Below are 14045 nucleotides of genomic sequence, written 5' to 3'. Positions count from 1 at the left end.
CTACCTGGTACTAACTACGAGCACAATGCTATAGAGCAGTTCATTTACAACCTTTTCATCTTGCTTAATTGGGTTTGTGCATTTTAAGTTAAATTTTAATACACGAAGTTAAAAGAGTTAATACTAATATACCAACTGAATGCACAAAGCAAAAAGTGTCATATTGGAAGTTTTTGTTACTGCCATAGTTATATGAACTGCCCACAGAATTGTAAAAGTTTAAATATTCATAAATAACGCTAAGGCTTTAGAAGACATTAGAAAATATTGGCATAATTTTCGATATTGGTCTGAATATATGTTATGATTTAAAACAGTACAATAGTGGGTGCCTGGGTGGCTCAGTTGGTTAAGCATCCGACTCTTGGTTTCGGCTCAGGTCATGATCTCATTGTTCATGGGTCTGGGCCCGTGTCAGGCTTTGTGCTGGAAGCGCAGGGTCTGCTTGGGATTCTCTCTCTCCCTTTCTCTTTGCCCCGCCCCCCGGCTCGCTCACTCTCTCTCTCTCAAAATAAAAATGAATGAATAAATAAAATAATACAGTACCTTAGTCCAGAGACTAATACCACCATTCACATTCTGAACCCTGGGGAAAAAGAGGGACAGAAGCAAGCCTTGGAGGAAATCCAGTAGAAGGGGGAGACTTTAAGCCTCTGTTTTAAAGTTTTGAAAGTTTTTTGTTGTTTGTTTTTAAGTACATTGTTCTCGTTATTTTATTTTACTTACTTTAATTTTTTTAATGTTTATTTATTTTTGAGAGAGAGAGACAGAGCATGAGCGGGGAAGGGGCAGAGAGAGAGGGAGACACAGAATCCGAAGCAGGCTCCAGGCTCTGAGCTGTCAGCACAGAGTCCAACGCAAGGCTCAAACTCACTATCTGTGAGATCACGACCTGAGCTGAAGTCAGACGCTCAACTGACTGAGCCACCTAGGCGTCCCTCTTCTGGTTTTTTTTGAAGAAAGCAAATTTCCAGGAACTATTTAGTCTAAAGCAAAGATGAAATTTCTTTCCAATTATAGAAATTTCAATATAGGAATACTAGAAGAATATTATATAGAGCAACTCCCTACAGTGGACCCTCTCAGGAACATAATTCACAGCATCTCACATGACAGCCAGCATCTTTGCCATTGATAAGTTTTTCTTCTTTAAAAAGTCACTCTTACATTTGTGAGCATCTTCTATTTGGACTCACATAGTATTTTTGACCCTTGGAGCTATCACTACTTTCATATGCACTGCCTCCTGAAAAGGCAGAAACTGTAGCTCTTACAGAAACTGTAGCTCTTAAATTTTTCCTGCATTTTTATTACTGTGCATGCTCTTGTCTGATTCAGTGATTTATGTCATATGCTGAGTCCTAAAGGAAACTTCTTAATTCTGGAGAGTAGCTTTATTCTCCTTGAGGATTCTCTGCCCCAGCAGAGAAAGGTTCTGTACGACTGGGATGATGTGCTGTGTTCCTAGCTTTCACCAGACTCTGGAGACACATGTCTAATGACATTTGGAGGAAAAAAGAAAAACTGATGAATCCTTAAAGAAGTAAATAGAATACTAGTTGGAAATTTACATTGGTTTGGTAACCTGGGCCACAAAAAGCCAAATCTACGGATTATGCAATTGATGCCCACGTGTTACATCATAATCTCATCCTGAATATAAATGAAATCTAAAATTCTAAGGACTAAATTGTTAGGATGGGAGCATCTTGTTCCCATATGGCAACTACTCTTCTTCATAAATTATAGCGCTCAGTCTTCCTTTCTGGCCTGCTAAGGGCTCTGGCTGCCTTTGTTCTGCTGGTCAACGCCTACAAAGTCTGTGATAACCACCTCTAGGAAGGACCAAGTCTACTAGACTTTGCTAAAAAGAGTGTCATCTATAAGTTATTGTTTCTTCACCACCTCTTCTCTCATCAGTTTAGTTCTTAATTTTTTTTTATGTTTGTTTATTTTTTGAGACAGACAGAGACAGAGCACTAGCAGGGGAGGGGCAGAGAGAGAGGGAGACAGAGTCCCAAGCAACTCCAGGCTCTGAGCTGTCAGCACAGAGCCCAATGTGGGGCTTGAACTCAAGAACTGTGAGATCATGACCTGAGCCGAAGTCAGATGCTTAACTGACTGAGCCACCCAGGCACCCCTCATCAGTTTACTTCTTAAATAGTGAAAACAATATCTTAAATTTTCGCATAACCCCACAAGGTAGACACTATCATTGTCCCCATTTTATATATTTAAAAAAAGAAGATAAAAATCTTGTTCAAGGTCAGGTGAGAGCCAGGACTTAAAGGCAGCCAGTCAGGCTCAAGTCTATGCTGTAGTCAAGAATACCACTTAAATCTGCTCAAAAGAAGCGGTAAGGGGGGGGGCGCCTGGGTGGCTCAGGTCACGATCTCGCAGTTTGTGAGTTCGAGCCCCGTGTCAGACTCTGTGCTGATAGCTGGGAGCCTGGAGCCTGCTTCAGATTCTGTGTCTCCTAATCTCTCTGCCCCTCCCCTGCTCATGCTCTGTCTCTCTCAAAAATAAACATGAAAAAAAAAAAAAAAAAAAAAAGAAGAAGCGGTAGTGTCTCAACAAGGCTGTAGGCAAGGACTCTTACCTGGTCGTCTTGAGTTTCCTAGTGGACAACACATTATCAGGTCACTCTGATTTAATCCCTAAATCCTCTATTCCAGTTTACTCCATAGTTTCCTTCTAAGGCTCTTTCCCAAACTTGCTTGATGATAAGAATCACCTGGAATACTTATTGTTAGAGGTGTAACTTCTCAAGATCTCAGGATCCACTGGGTCTGATGTGGTCCCAGAAAATTGTATTTTTAATAACCGACCCACGTGATTCTTTTGAATCTTCTCAGCAGTCAAGTTTGGGAAAGAGTGCTCCAGGAGTTTTAGCCAATGAAAACAAACACAGTTGATCTTAAGTATCATATATTGGGGCGCCTGGGTGGCGCAGTCGGTTAAGCGTCCGACTTCAGCCAGGTCACGATCTCGCGGTCCGTGAGTTCGAGCCCCGCGTCGGGCTCTGGGCTGATGGCTCAGAGCCTGGAGCCTGTTTCCGATTCTGTGTGTCCCTCTCTCTCTGCCCCTCCCCCGTTCATGCTCTGTCTCTCTCTGTCCCAAAAATAAATAAAAAACGTTGAAAAAAAAAATTAAAAAAAAAAAAAAGTTAAAAAAAAAAAAAAGTATCATATATTATATGTTAAGTCACAGTATTATTAAGCAGATGACATTTCTATAGCTGAATTAATCCAAAGCAATCAGTACATATGGCACAAAGTAGTTTTTCTTCAGGAAGAACTTGGGGAGTTGGTTGGAATGTCTTTGTTTTTTTGTTCTTTTTTGGGTGATGACTGTTAGAAAGGATTCTTTAATGGCTGTGCCCTTGAGGGAGTTTCTGCAATACTCTCATTATGGAACAGCTTAAATCAAACAGAAAGTAAGCCATTTTATAGAGTTCTTTTAAGTCCTGCCTGAGAGAATTTTGGAGAAGAGTAAATTAAATAAAGAAGAGAAAGGACTACACAGTTCTAGCTCCTTGTAGGACCCTAAAGGAGACTCTCTGTAAAACTAAGAGAAAGACCCAAGCTTTTCAACCTAAATGTTTATGAATCATATACACATTGATTTAGGAGAATTATCAGGGATTAATTCAGTTCACACAGTCTAATCAAGAAGCAGACGCGATCTTCAACATTTAAAGAATGCAAATGCAAAATTGTTGAAATTCATGATCATCAAAATATTATTTAATGTTAAAGAAGAGGCTTTCCAAAGTGCCAAATCTGCTTTGACACTATGTTCACTGCTTGTCACAAATGAAGAGTTTCCACCTCAGGCACCACTCACAAGCAGACTCCTTTGGTGCTACATTTACGAGTTAGTGGGGAAAAAAAGAAGAAAAAAAAAATCACAAAATAATTTTAAAAGACAGTTAAAGGAGGAGAATTTTGCCCTGTGGAATCTCTGCTTTCCCGGCCAGGCCCGTACCCAACTCTGAGCAGTGACTGAGGCGTAGACCCTACATACCTCTTGGTGGGGGTGGGCACCCCAGAGGACAGGTGGCTCACCATAGTGTCGTTCATGTTGGCCAGAGGACGAGGAGGACTGAAAGGAAAGACATTTACATTATATTAATAATTACCAATAGGACCAGGGAAACAAATGAAAGAGTGATAGGGGCAAAGGAACCAACTATCATTGCTTCTGATAAGCACAGTAGGATTCACAGGGAGGAAGGGTGGAGATGGATAGGTGCAGCCCAAGCAAACTCAACAAGAAGGGTTCTTTCACTCAAAGCCAAAGGACCACAGAGCTGCACTGCACCAAGAGGAGCGACTGGTCACACACACACCTTGACAGGGATGTAATTTCGCCGGATTTTGTTCCGTAGTTTTAGTGCACAAGAGACTGAGTTCTGCTACTTAATTAGTATCTTTGTATCTTAGGTGTTTCCAGGGTTACGAGGTGTTTGACGTTTGTGGTATATTATGAGGGTCACAATGGCAACTTGCATGTTGTTCCTGATTTGGTTAGAGTTCACTGTCTTCCCTTAGATTTGGGTGGACAGACATGATGATGAGGGCAGTGGAAAGGATTAGGTTTCCTGGGCATACCTGAATCAGGTGACAGCACAGTGCAAGCCTGAGGAGGGGAGTGAGACAAAGCAGGAACAGAAAGAAGGACAATGTGTCAAAAATGGGCCTGTGATGGAAGAAGAGATGGGCAGGAAGGCAGCACAGCAGAGTCAAGAAGCTGGCAGGTGGGCACAGGGGGAGGGCAGAAAAGAATGATGGAAAAAGCCCATCAAAATAGACCAACATAAACACAGGATCAAGTTGGGAGGTGATGGGGAGACTCTGATGCCAAAAGATGCTATAGCCATAGCACACGTTTGTCATCGGCAAGAAAGGGAAGATCACAGATGAACAAGATGGATTTAGTTTGCATACTTTTTACCAAAACAGGCTGTTAAGTACTAAATTCTTTTATTAATGCTTTACTAGAATCTTAACAATCAATCCATATTTTATACTTATCCTCTAATCAGAATGCTTTTTTTTTTTTTTTAAGTAGGCTCCATGCAGACTGTGGATCCCAATGTGGGGCTTGAACTCACAATCCTGAGATCAAGACCTGAACTGAGATCAAGAGTTGGACACTTAACCAACTGAGCCACCTGGGTACCCCTAGAATGCTTTTTTTTTTTATAACATAATCTAAATTTAAATTTTAAGGTAAGTACATTTGATAACTCGTCTGTAGCACTGGTTTTCTGGACTCAAGATCTAGTGCTCCTTTTTGAGAAAGTCTTAAAAGAAAATCCAAACTTACCAAAAGGAATCTATGATTTTGCTCTTCTTCCTCCCCACCAAGCTCAGCTACAAAGGGTTACTGTCTTGCATTGGAGCCACATGACTATTGCTAAATATTACTCCTGGGAAATCTCTCACTTGCTTTCCTAAGTTGAAAGAAGTACTTTTCAGAGAAATTTGTCCATCAAAGCCAAAAGTGAAGCAAAGAAGTCCTTCTTTCATATTTAGGTGCTTGGGAACTAGCTTCTGGTTTCTCCTTATATTTAAGTGCTGAGTTAATTATGTAAAGTAATTTTGTAGAGGTTATACTTAGCAAGTCTTGGTGAATATTAAGGGACCAGAGCCTTTACTGTTTTGCAGGTTTTACAATACACTCAAAAACGCAAGGGAAAATTTTCAGGTTAAGCCAAGGACTACCTACCTACCTATCTCTGTATCTATCTATACACTCCTCTTTTTTTTTTTTTAACCAATTTTATTTCTGGGTAGGGAAATATTTTGTTTATTTATTTATTTTTGAGAGAGAGCGAGAGAGAGAGAGAGAGAGCAAGAGAAAGCACATGGTGGGGCAGAGAGAGAGAGAGAGAGAGAGAGAGAGGGAGAGAGAGGGAGAGAGAGAATCCCAAGCAGGCTCTGTGCTCTCAGTGCAGAGCCCGATATGCGGCTTGATCCCACAAACTGAGATTATGACCTGAGCCAAAGTCAAGAGTTGGACACTCAACCGATGAGCCACCCAGGCACCCTGGGAAATATTTTTAATGGTTTTCCATTTAACAGAGAGGATTAATTTATTATTAAAGTAATTAAATTGTTAAAGTAATTTGCAGGGAACAGATTTAGGTCTCTTGACTTTTAAGCCACAGTACTATGTTTATTTATTACACATTCCTCCCTTTATGTGACAAGTTGCAAAGTAAGACATTCAGAACTGAAATATGCTTTTCTAGGCTAGAATTTAATTCCACATTATATATTTCCCCACCTATCTTCCAGGCAGATATCCAATATTGCCTCCCACACTTTGAAGCCTATTAATGCCAAGTAGCTGTGCTGAGTTATTATCAATGAATCAATCAATCAATCATTTTAGGCTAATAATAAAAATGAACAGAGATTAACTTTAGTTCTAATGGACTAAATGTCCAAATGGAACAAGGAGACAATTCCTATGAAAGAAACAAATCCAACATCACAGCTTTTCATCCTTGAGGGCACCAGAAACATTCTGGTCCTGAAAACAGAATGGGCTTTGCTCGTTTAATATATTATTATTAGTGACCCATTTCCCAAATAAGATAAGGACATGTTCATGCTTTCAGAACTAATACAGATACCTAGTATTTTTCAATATTGAAGATACTACTACATTCAATTTCCTTTCTGACATTCTCAGAGGAAAAATGACAATAGAAAAAATTTAAAAAAAATTTCTTACACATGGATCCATGTGATAAAATTTCATGATTTGTAGTATTTTGTTTGGTCTGATGCCACAAGACTTGTTAACAATCATCTCTATCTCTTGGCAGATAGTATGCTCAATTATTATCATTCTTTTAATGTTTATTTATTTTGACACAGAGAGAGAATGCAAATGGGAGGGACAGAGGGAGAGGGAGAGAGAGAATCCCAAACCGGGTTTGATCCCACAAACTGTGAGATCATGACCCAAGCCAAAATCAAGAGTCGATGCTCAACAAACAAAGGGCCCTATGCTCAATTATTATCTTTTAGCACATACATCAAAACCTCTTCTCTAAACTCAGAACCAGACAGTAATGACTACATTGTAAGTTGGAAGCTAATCTTAACTCCCCCCAAAACTTCATACCCTTTGTGAACTTCTAGCACATTTCCCCAGAGAAATAGGTACTATGTGTTCATAGTCCAAGATGAAAGAGGAATTTGAAAACATAAAGGGAGTCTTTACTTAGGATCTACCACTAGACCCACAATTCACTGTGAAAACCAACAACTCAGATGTGGTCCTAGGAGATGTGATACACCAAAAATGACTTCTGGCTTAAAAAATTTTTTCATATGTCCAGTAGGACACAGCTGAAAAAAATGCTTCCAGGTGTGAAGTAGACATTAACAGTACCAGTTTCAGAAACTTACAAGGCAGAATTGACACAACTCATCAGATCAGCTTTGTTGGTCTTCTTTAACATGCAAAACCGTGTTGAATACCTTGAACATGTCACCAGATGTTTTATATCTACCTTTGATGAAGATCTCAACAAGGCATCCTTAGACACTAATGAGTTCCCTGATACCCAAATGACCACCAACCATCTCTTCGTACAAATTTGGGAGGTTCCTTCTTTGTTCATAAGACGTGCCAATTTTTTGAGGAGATAGATGGATGATACAGACAGAAGGCAATCTGCTAGGCAGAAGCAGTCGATACAAAAGAAGACATGGAGAGAATTTTTAAAATCTTAATCAAAAAGAAAGAAGCATTCTTCCTGGGTACCTACTCACAAAAGATAAGTAAGGCTATCTTCATCCCAATAACCTAACTACATATTGATGAAGACAGGTATGTAAACAGATCATCATAATGCAAAGTAGTGAAAGCAGCTAAAATTGAGGAGTCAAAGAAGAGCAGTTACTCTTGGAGGAAAGGAGGGGCAATGGGAGTGAGGCTGAAGTAACACTGAGGAGTTTCTCAGATACAGAAAAAAGTTAAGGGTACCCTGGATGGATGAAATGGTATGGGAAAAGGCACAGAAGCCCAAAAGTACATGGCATATGTGGGTTTAACTTATTTGGCTGGACTCAAAGGCACTTGAAGGGGAACAGCTGAAAATGCCTCTGGAAAAGTAGATTAGGGCCAGGATGTGAATGAAGCCTGTTCTACCACAAGCTAAGAAGTTTGGAATTTATACGAATGGCATTGGGGGAAACATGGAAAGCTTTTAAGCCAAAGGATGATGTACCTATAGATGGGCTTTGAAAAGGTGACCCAAAAAGGTTGTGAATAAATCACTAACTTTAATCAAGGGTATGCATAGAAATCATCTGAGAAGCTTTGAAAATAAGATATGCAAGCTCTACCCTCAATTTAATGAACCTGAATCTTGAGGAGAAAGAGGAGTTTTTTCTTTAAAAAAGTTTTTATTTATTTATTTATTTATTTATTTATTTATTTATTTATTTATTTAATGAGAGAGAACACAAGCAATGGAGGGGCAGAGAGAGAGAGAGAATCTGAAGCAGACTCCAGGCTCTGAGCTGTCAACACAAAGCCCGACACAGGGCTTAAATCCACGAACCATGAGATCATGACCTGAGCCAAAGTCAGACACTTAACTGACTGAGCCACCCAGGCGCCCTAAGGACTTTTTTCCTAATGCATACCCCCTTTAAAAATCATTTATGGACTTTCAAGTTAAGATGGAGGGGTAGCATGGAGACCCTCAGCTTGTCTCATCCCTGAAATGCAGCTAGATCAGCACCAAACCATTTTGCACACCTAGGAAATTGATCTGAGGATTAACACAACAATCTGCATAACTTGAGCCAAAGAACTTGGCAGGTACCCAATGCGGAGAGGTGAACTGGGGGAGAGAAAAGCCGTGGAGCATAGGGAGCTGTTTTTGCAGACAGAGGACAGAGAAAGGGGGAGAGTATGGTGTATTGGGAGAGTGCAAGAAAAACACTCCCTCGAAAGTAGCTGGAGAGAAAGAGAGAGAGAGAGAGAGTAAAAACACCTGCAGGTGACTGAACAAGAAATCTGTTCCCCAAAACCACGGACAGGAAGAAAGGAGTGTTTTTCAATAGCATCAGGATTCTAAAAACAGTGGAGCACGGAGTCTGAAGTTCCGGAGTTCAGTCCTGGTGGTGCTCTGGTGGGGAACCAGGGCAAATCCCCAGGAGCAGGCAGCGGGCTCTGTCACACGGGTGCCATGCGGGGAGAAGCGGTTCCCCTGCAGGGAGTGCATTTGGTAGAGGTCATATGGCCTCCCACAGGCAAAGGTCCTAGTGGACCCCATAGAGCAGCCACATTTGCTGGTATTGGGACAAAGATGCCAGAGTGTGATGAAACCTCATGCTAGCTGTGTGTTGTGATTTGCCATAATCTCTGAACTTCTGCTGCTGTCAGATTGCAGGAACATTTTCTGGGCAAGCTGGCACCCGGCCATTGCTCAGCAAGATCCTCCCCCAGAGAGTCGGCGGGGGTCCAAGCCACAGGGGTCTCTGAAGTGTGGGGTTTTGAAACACAATCCCATCTGAGATAAAACTCATTCTATGAAGCCAGCATTACCTTGATTCCAAAACCAGACAAAGACCCCACTATAAAGGAGAACTACAGACCAATTTCCTTGATGAACATAGATGCAAAGATTCTCAACAAGATACTAGCAAGAGTTATTAAAAGAATCAAGAGAATTAGAAGAACTATTCACCATGATCAAGTGGGATTTATTCCTGGGATGCAGGGCTGGTTCAATATCCTCAAATCAATCAATGTGATACATCACATCAATGAAAGAAAGGATAATAACCATATGATCCTCTCAACAGATGCAGAGAAAGCATTTGACAAAATATAGCATCCTTTTTCAATTAAAAACCCTCAAGAAAGTAGGAATAGAAGGATCATACCTCAAGATCATAAAAATCATATACGAAAGACCCATTGCTAATATCATCCTCAATGGGGAAAAACAGAGCTTTCCTCCTAAGGTCAGGAACATGACAAGGATGTCCACTCTCACCACTGTTATTCAACATAGTGTTGGAAGTCCTAGCCTCAGCCATCAGACAACACAAAGAAATAAAAGGCATCAAAATCAGCAAGGAGGAAGCCAAACTTACACTCTTCACAGATGACATGATACTCTATGTGGAAAACCCAAAAGACTCCACCAAAAAACTCCTAGAACTCATCCATGAATTCAGCAAAGTCACAGGAAATAAAATCAATGCACAGAAATTGGTTGCATTTCTATACACCAATAATGAAGCAGCAGAAAGAGAAATCAAGGAATTGATTCCATTTACAATTGCACCAAAAATCATAACATACCTAGGAATAAACCTAATAAAAGAGGTGAAAAATCTATACACTGAAAACTATAGAAAGCTTATGAAAGAAATTGAAGAAGACACAAAAAAATGGAAAAACATTCCATGCTCATGGATTGGAAAACAAGTATTATTAAAATGTTGCTACTACCCAAAGGAATCTACATATTCACTGCAATCCCTATCAAAATAACACCAGCATTCTTCACAGAGACAGAACAAACAATCCTAACATTTGTATGGAACCAGAAAAGACCCCGAATAGCCAAAGCAACCTGAAAAAGAAAACCAAAGCTAGAGGCATCACAATTCCAGACTTCAAGCTGTATTACAAAGCTGTAATCATCAAGACAGTATGGTAGTGGCACAAAAACAGACACTTAGATCAATGGAACAGAACAGAGAACCCAGAAATGGATCCACAAACGTATGGCCAACTAATTTTTGACAAAGCAGGAAAAGAATATCCAATGGAAAAAAGACAATCTCTTCAGCAAATGGTGTTCGGAATACTGGACAGCTCCATGCAGAGGAATGAACCTGGACCACTTTCTTACACCACGCACAAAAATAAACTCAAAATGGATGAAAGACCTGGGGCGTCTGGGTGGCTCAGTCGGTTGGGAGGCCGACTTCGGCTCAGGTCATGATCTTGCGGTCTGTGAGTTCGAGCCCCGCGTCGGGCTCCTTGCTGACTGTTTGGAGCCTGGAGCCTGCTTCAAATTCTGTGTCTCCCTCTCTCTCTGCCCCTTCCCCATTCGCACTCTGTCTCTCTCTGTCTTTCAAAAATGAATAAATGTTAAAAAAAATTTTTTTAAATGGATGAAAGACCTAAATGTAAGACAGGAAGCCATCAAAGTCCTAGAGGAGAAAACAGGCAACAACCTCTTTGACCTTGGCTGCAGCAACTTCTTACTTGACATGCCTCCAGAGGCAAGAGAAACAAAAGCAAAAACGAACTACTGGGACCTCATCAAGATAAAATGCACAGTGAAGGAAACAATTAGCAAAACTAAAAGGCAACTGATGGAATGGGAGAGGATATTTGCAAACGACATATCAGATAAAGGGTTAGTATCCAAAATTTATAAAAAACATATCAAAATCAACACCCAAAAAACAAATAATCCAGTGAAGAAATGGGCAAAAGACAAGAACACTTTTCCAAAGACATCCAGATGGCCAACAGACACATGAAAAGATGCTCAACATCACTCATCATCAGGGAAATACAAATCAAAACCACAATGAGATACCACCTCACACCTGTCAGAATGGCTAACACGAACAACTCAGGCAACAACAGATGTTGGCGAGGATGTGGAGAAAGAGGAACCCTTTTTGCATTGCTGGTGGGAATGCAAACTGGTGCAGCCACTCTGGAAAACAGTATGGAAGTTTCTCAAAAAATTAAAATTAGAACTACTCTACAACCCAGGAATTGAACTACCATGTATTTATCCAAAGGATACAAAAATGCTGATTTGAAGGGGCACAAGCACCCCAATGTTTATAGCAGTGCTATTGACAATAGCCAAAGTATGGAAAGAGCTCAAATGCCCGTCGACTGATAAATGGATAAAGAAGATGTGGTATATATAAACAATGGAATATTATTTGGCGATCAAAAATGAAATCTTGCCATTTGCAACAACATGGATGGAACTAGAGTGTATTATGCTAAGCGAAATAAATCAGAGAAAGACAAATATCATGACTTCACTCATATGTGGAACTTAGGAAACAAAATAAATGAACATAGGGGAAGGGAAAGAAAAATAAGATAAAGAAAGGGAAACAAACCATAAGAGACCCTTAAATACAGAGAACAAACTGAGGGTGCTGGTGGGGTGCTGGATAGGGGGATGAGCTAAATGGGTGATAGGCATTAAAGACAGCACTTGTTGGGATGAGCACGGCGTGTTATATGTAAGTGACGAATGACTAAATTCTACTCCTCAAATCATTATTACACCATATATTAAGGACCTTGGATTTAAATAAAATTTAAAAATTAAAAAATAAAGTACAATGTTTATGAAGATTTTCTAAATGTTCATTTATTTGAGAGAGAGAGAGAGAGAGCATGTATGCACGCAAGCTAGGGGAGGGGCAGAGAGAGGAGAATCTTAAGCAGGCTCCCCACTGTCAGCACTAAGCCTCACCAACACAGACAGGTTGAGATCAGGACCTGAGCCGACATAAGAGTAGGATGCTCAACCGACTGAGCAATCCAGGCGCCCCTATGAAGACTTTCTAAATGCTTACCACATAAGAGGTAAAAAAGGGCATGATAACTATGGTAATACTAACAATTATTGAATGTTTGATGTATACCTATCAGACACTGTGTGTAGAGCTGTAAATATATCATTTTATCTTCACAGTAACCCTGTAAATAGAATTATATATACACACAGCATGTTCTCAGCTAAATAATAGAAGTAAACAAAGTTACTGAAGGAAATATGTCAAAATGTTAAGAGAAGTCGAATTATGGCTAGTTTTTTCCTTCTATTTATACTTTCCTGTACTTCCCCAAATTCTCTGGTTTAATTTTTCCTGATTTCCAGAGAAAAGGATGCTCAATGTTAAAAAAATTATAAAGCAGAAAAAAAAAAAAACAAAAAAAAGAAGCTATAACATCGAGTCAAATTGTCTAAAGTGAGCCTATACTATTTTTTGTTATCATAAAGAAAGTAAATTGAAGGAAGATGTTTAACTGAGGGACTGTGAGTAGACAAAAGACCTTTAAATGATTTGAGTAGATGCAAAATTGTACATCCCCTCAGCACCCTCACCACCACAATCCCCCAAAAGAAAGTTAATAAAACATACTAGATCAGGGCACATTATCTCCTCTACCAGACTGTGAGAAATTTGTGTGATTTTTTTTTTTTAATCACTGTATTTCAAGTACCTGGCAGAGTATGAGACATGGAGCAGGCTTCTGGGAAATATTTGTTGGTCACAAGTTAGCACCATGATGCAGAATACAGAGGAGTGCAGTGTATAAGAAGTAATCTTTCTGTTAAATTCAGGTTTGGTGAAACTATTCTTGGAGAATGAAATAATGACATTATTAGCTGTTATATTGGGTAAGTATATTGGTATTGCTTGCAGCCACAGCAGGTTTTCATCTGTGACTGTGTCATGGAATCAGCAGAATGGGGTGTCTTAAATAACAACAACAGCAACACTTGTTGAGTGCCTAATATGTGTCACACTCAGTTCAAACATTTCCCAAGGGTTCACTCACTTAAACCTTACAGCCTTCGATGAGACAGATACTATTACTAACGCTATTTTACAGATGGAGACACTAAGGCACACTGAGGTCACAGCCAAATCCTGGCAGAAGGAGGATTTGAACCAAGGCGGTACTGCTCTTGTGTCTGTTCTTAACCATGGTGTAGTGTCTCTGCTACCTTTGATTACTGCACTTTCAGAAAAGCTTACTTAAGACTGTTTAGTCTATAAATTATAAACAAAAGCAAGGTGTTAGATCAAAGTTCTTAAAAGGTTGTTTCTATAGGAAGGTAAAACAATATACACCTGGAGTAGTTTTGGGGTGCTCTACTCTTTCCTCTATCACATCCTTAAAGCTCTGTATCATGAATGCCTATCTGAACTCAAACCATCTGGCTGCAGAGCTCTCATCTTTCACCACCTCTAGGCTGCCCCAAGGAAAACTGGGTA

General features: G+C 40.0%; 1 protein-coding gene across 11 annotated transcripts in view; it reads right to left on the bottom strand.

The window, feature by feature from the left end:
• Window positions 1–14045, bottom strand: part of DTNB (dystrobrevin beta) — a 242119-nt gene that overhangs the window by 74067 nt on the left and 154007 nt on the right. For 10 of the 11 annotated variants that reach the window (XR_003967936.1, XR_003967937.1, XM_030311510.1 and 7 more), the window contains exon 10: window positions 4027–4104. Coding sequence is in view for 9 of the 11 variants with exons in the window: in XM_030311510.1 (XP_030167370.1) it covers window positions 4027–4104 (78 nt within the window). In the remaining 2 variants the exon portion in view is untranslated. Of the gene's footprint in view, window positions 1–487; window positions 587–4026; window positions 4105–14045 lie in introns of those variants that run through there. The other variant, XM_032592717.1, reaches the window with a different exon arrangement.

Source organism: Lynx canadensis, chromosome A3 (assembly GCF_007474595.2).
Source record: "Lynx canadensis isolate LIC74 chromosome A3, mLynCan4.pri.v2, whole genome shotgun sequence".
Classification (NCBI taxonomy): Eukaryota; Metazoa; Chordata; class Mammalia; order Carnivora; family Felidae; genus Lynx; species Lynx canadensis.
This window is presented reverse-complemented; position numbering and strand designations above follow the sequence as displayed.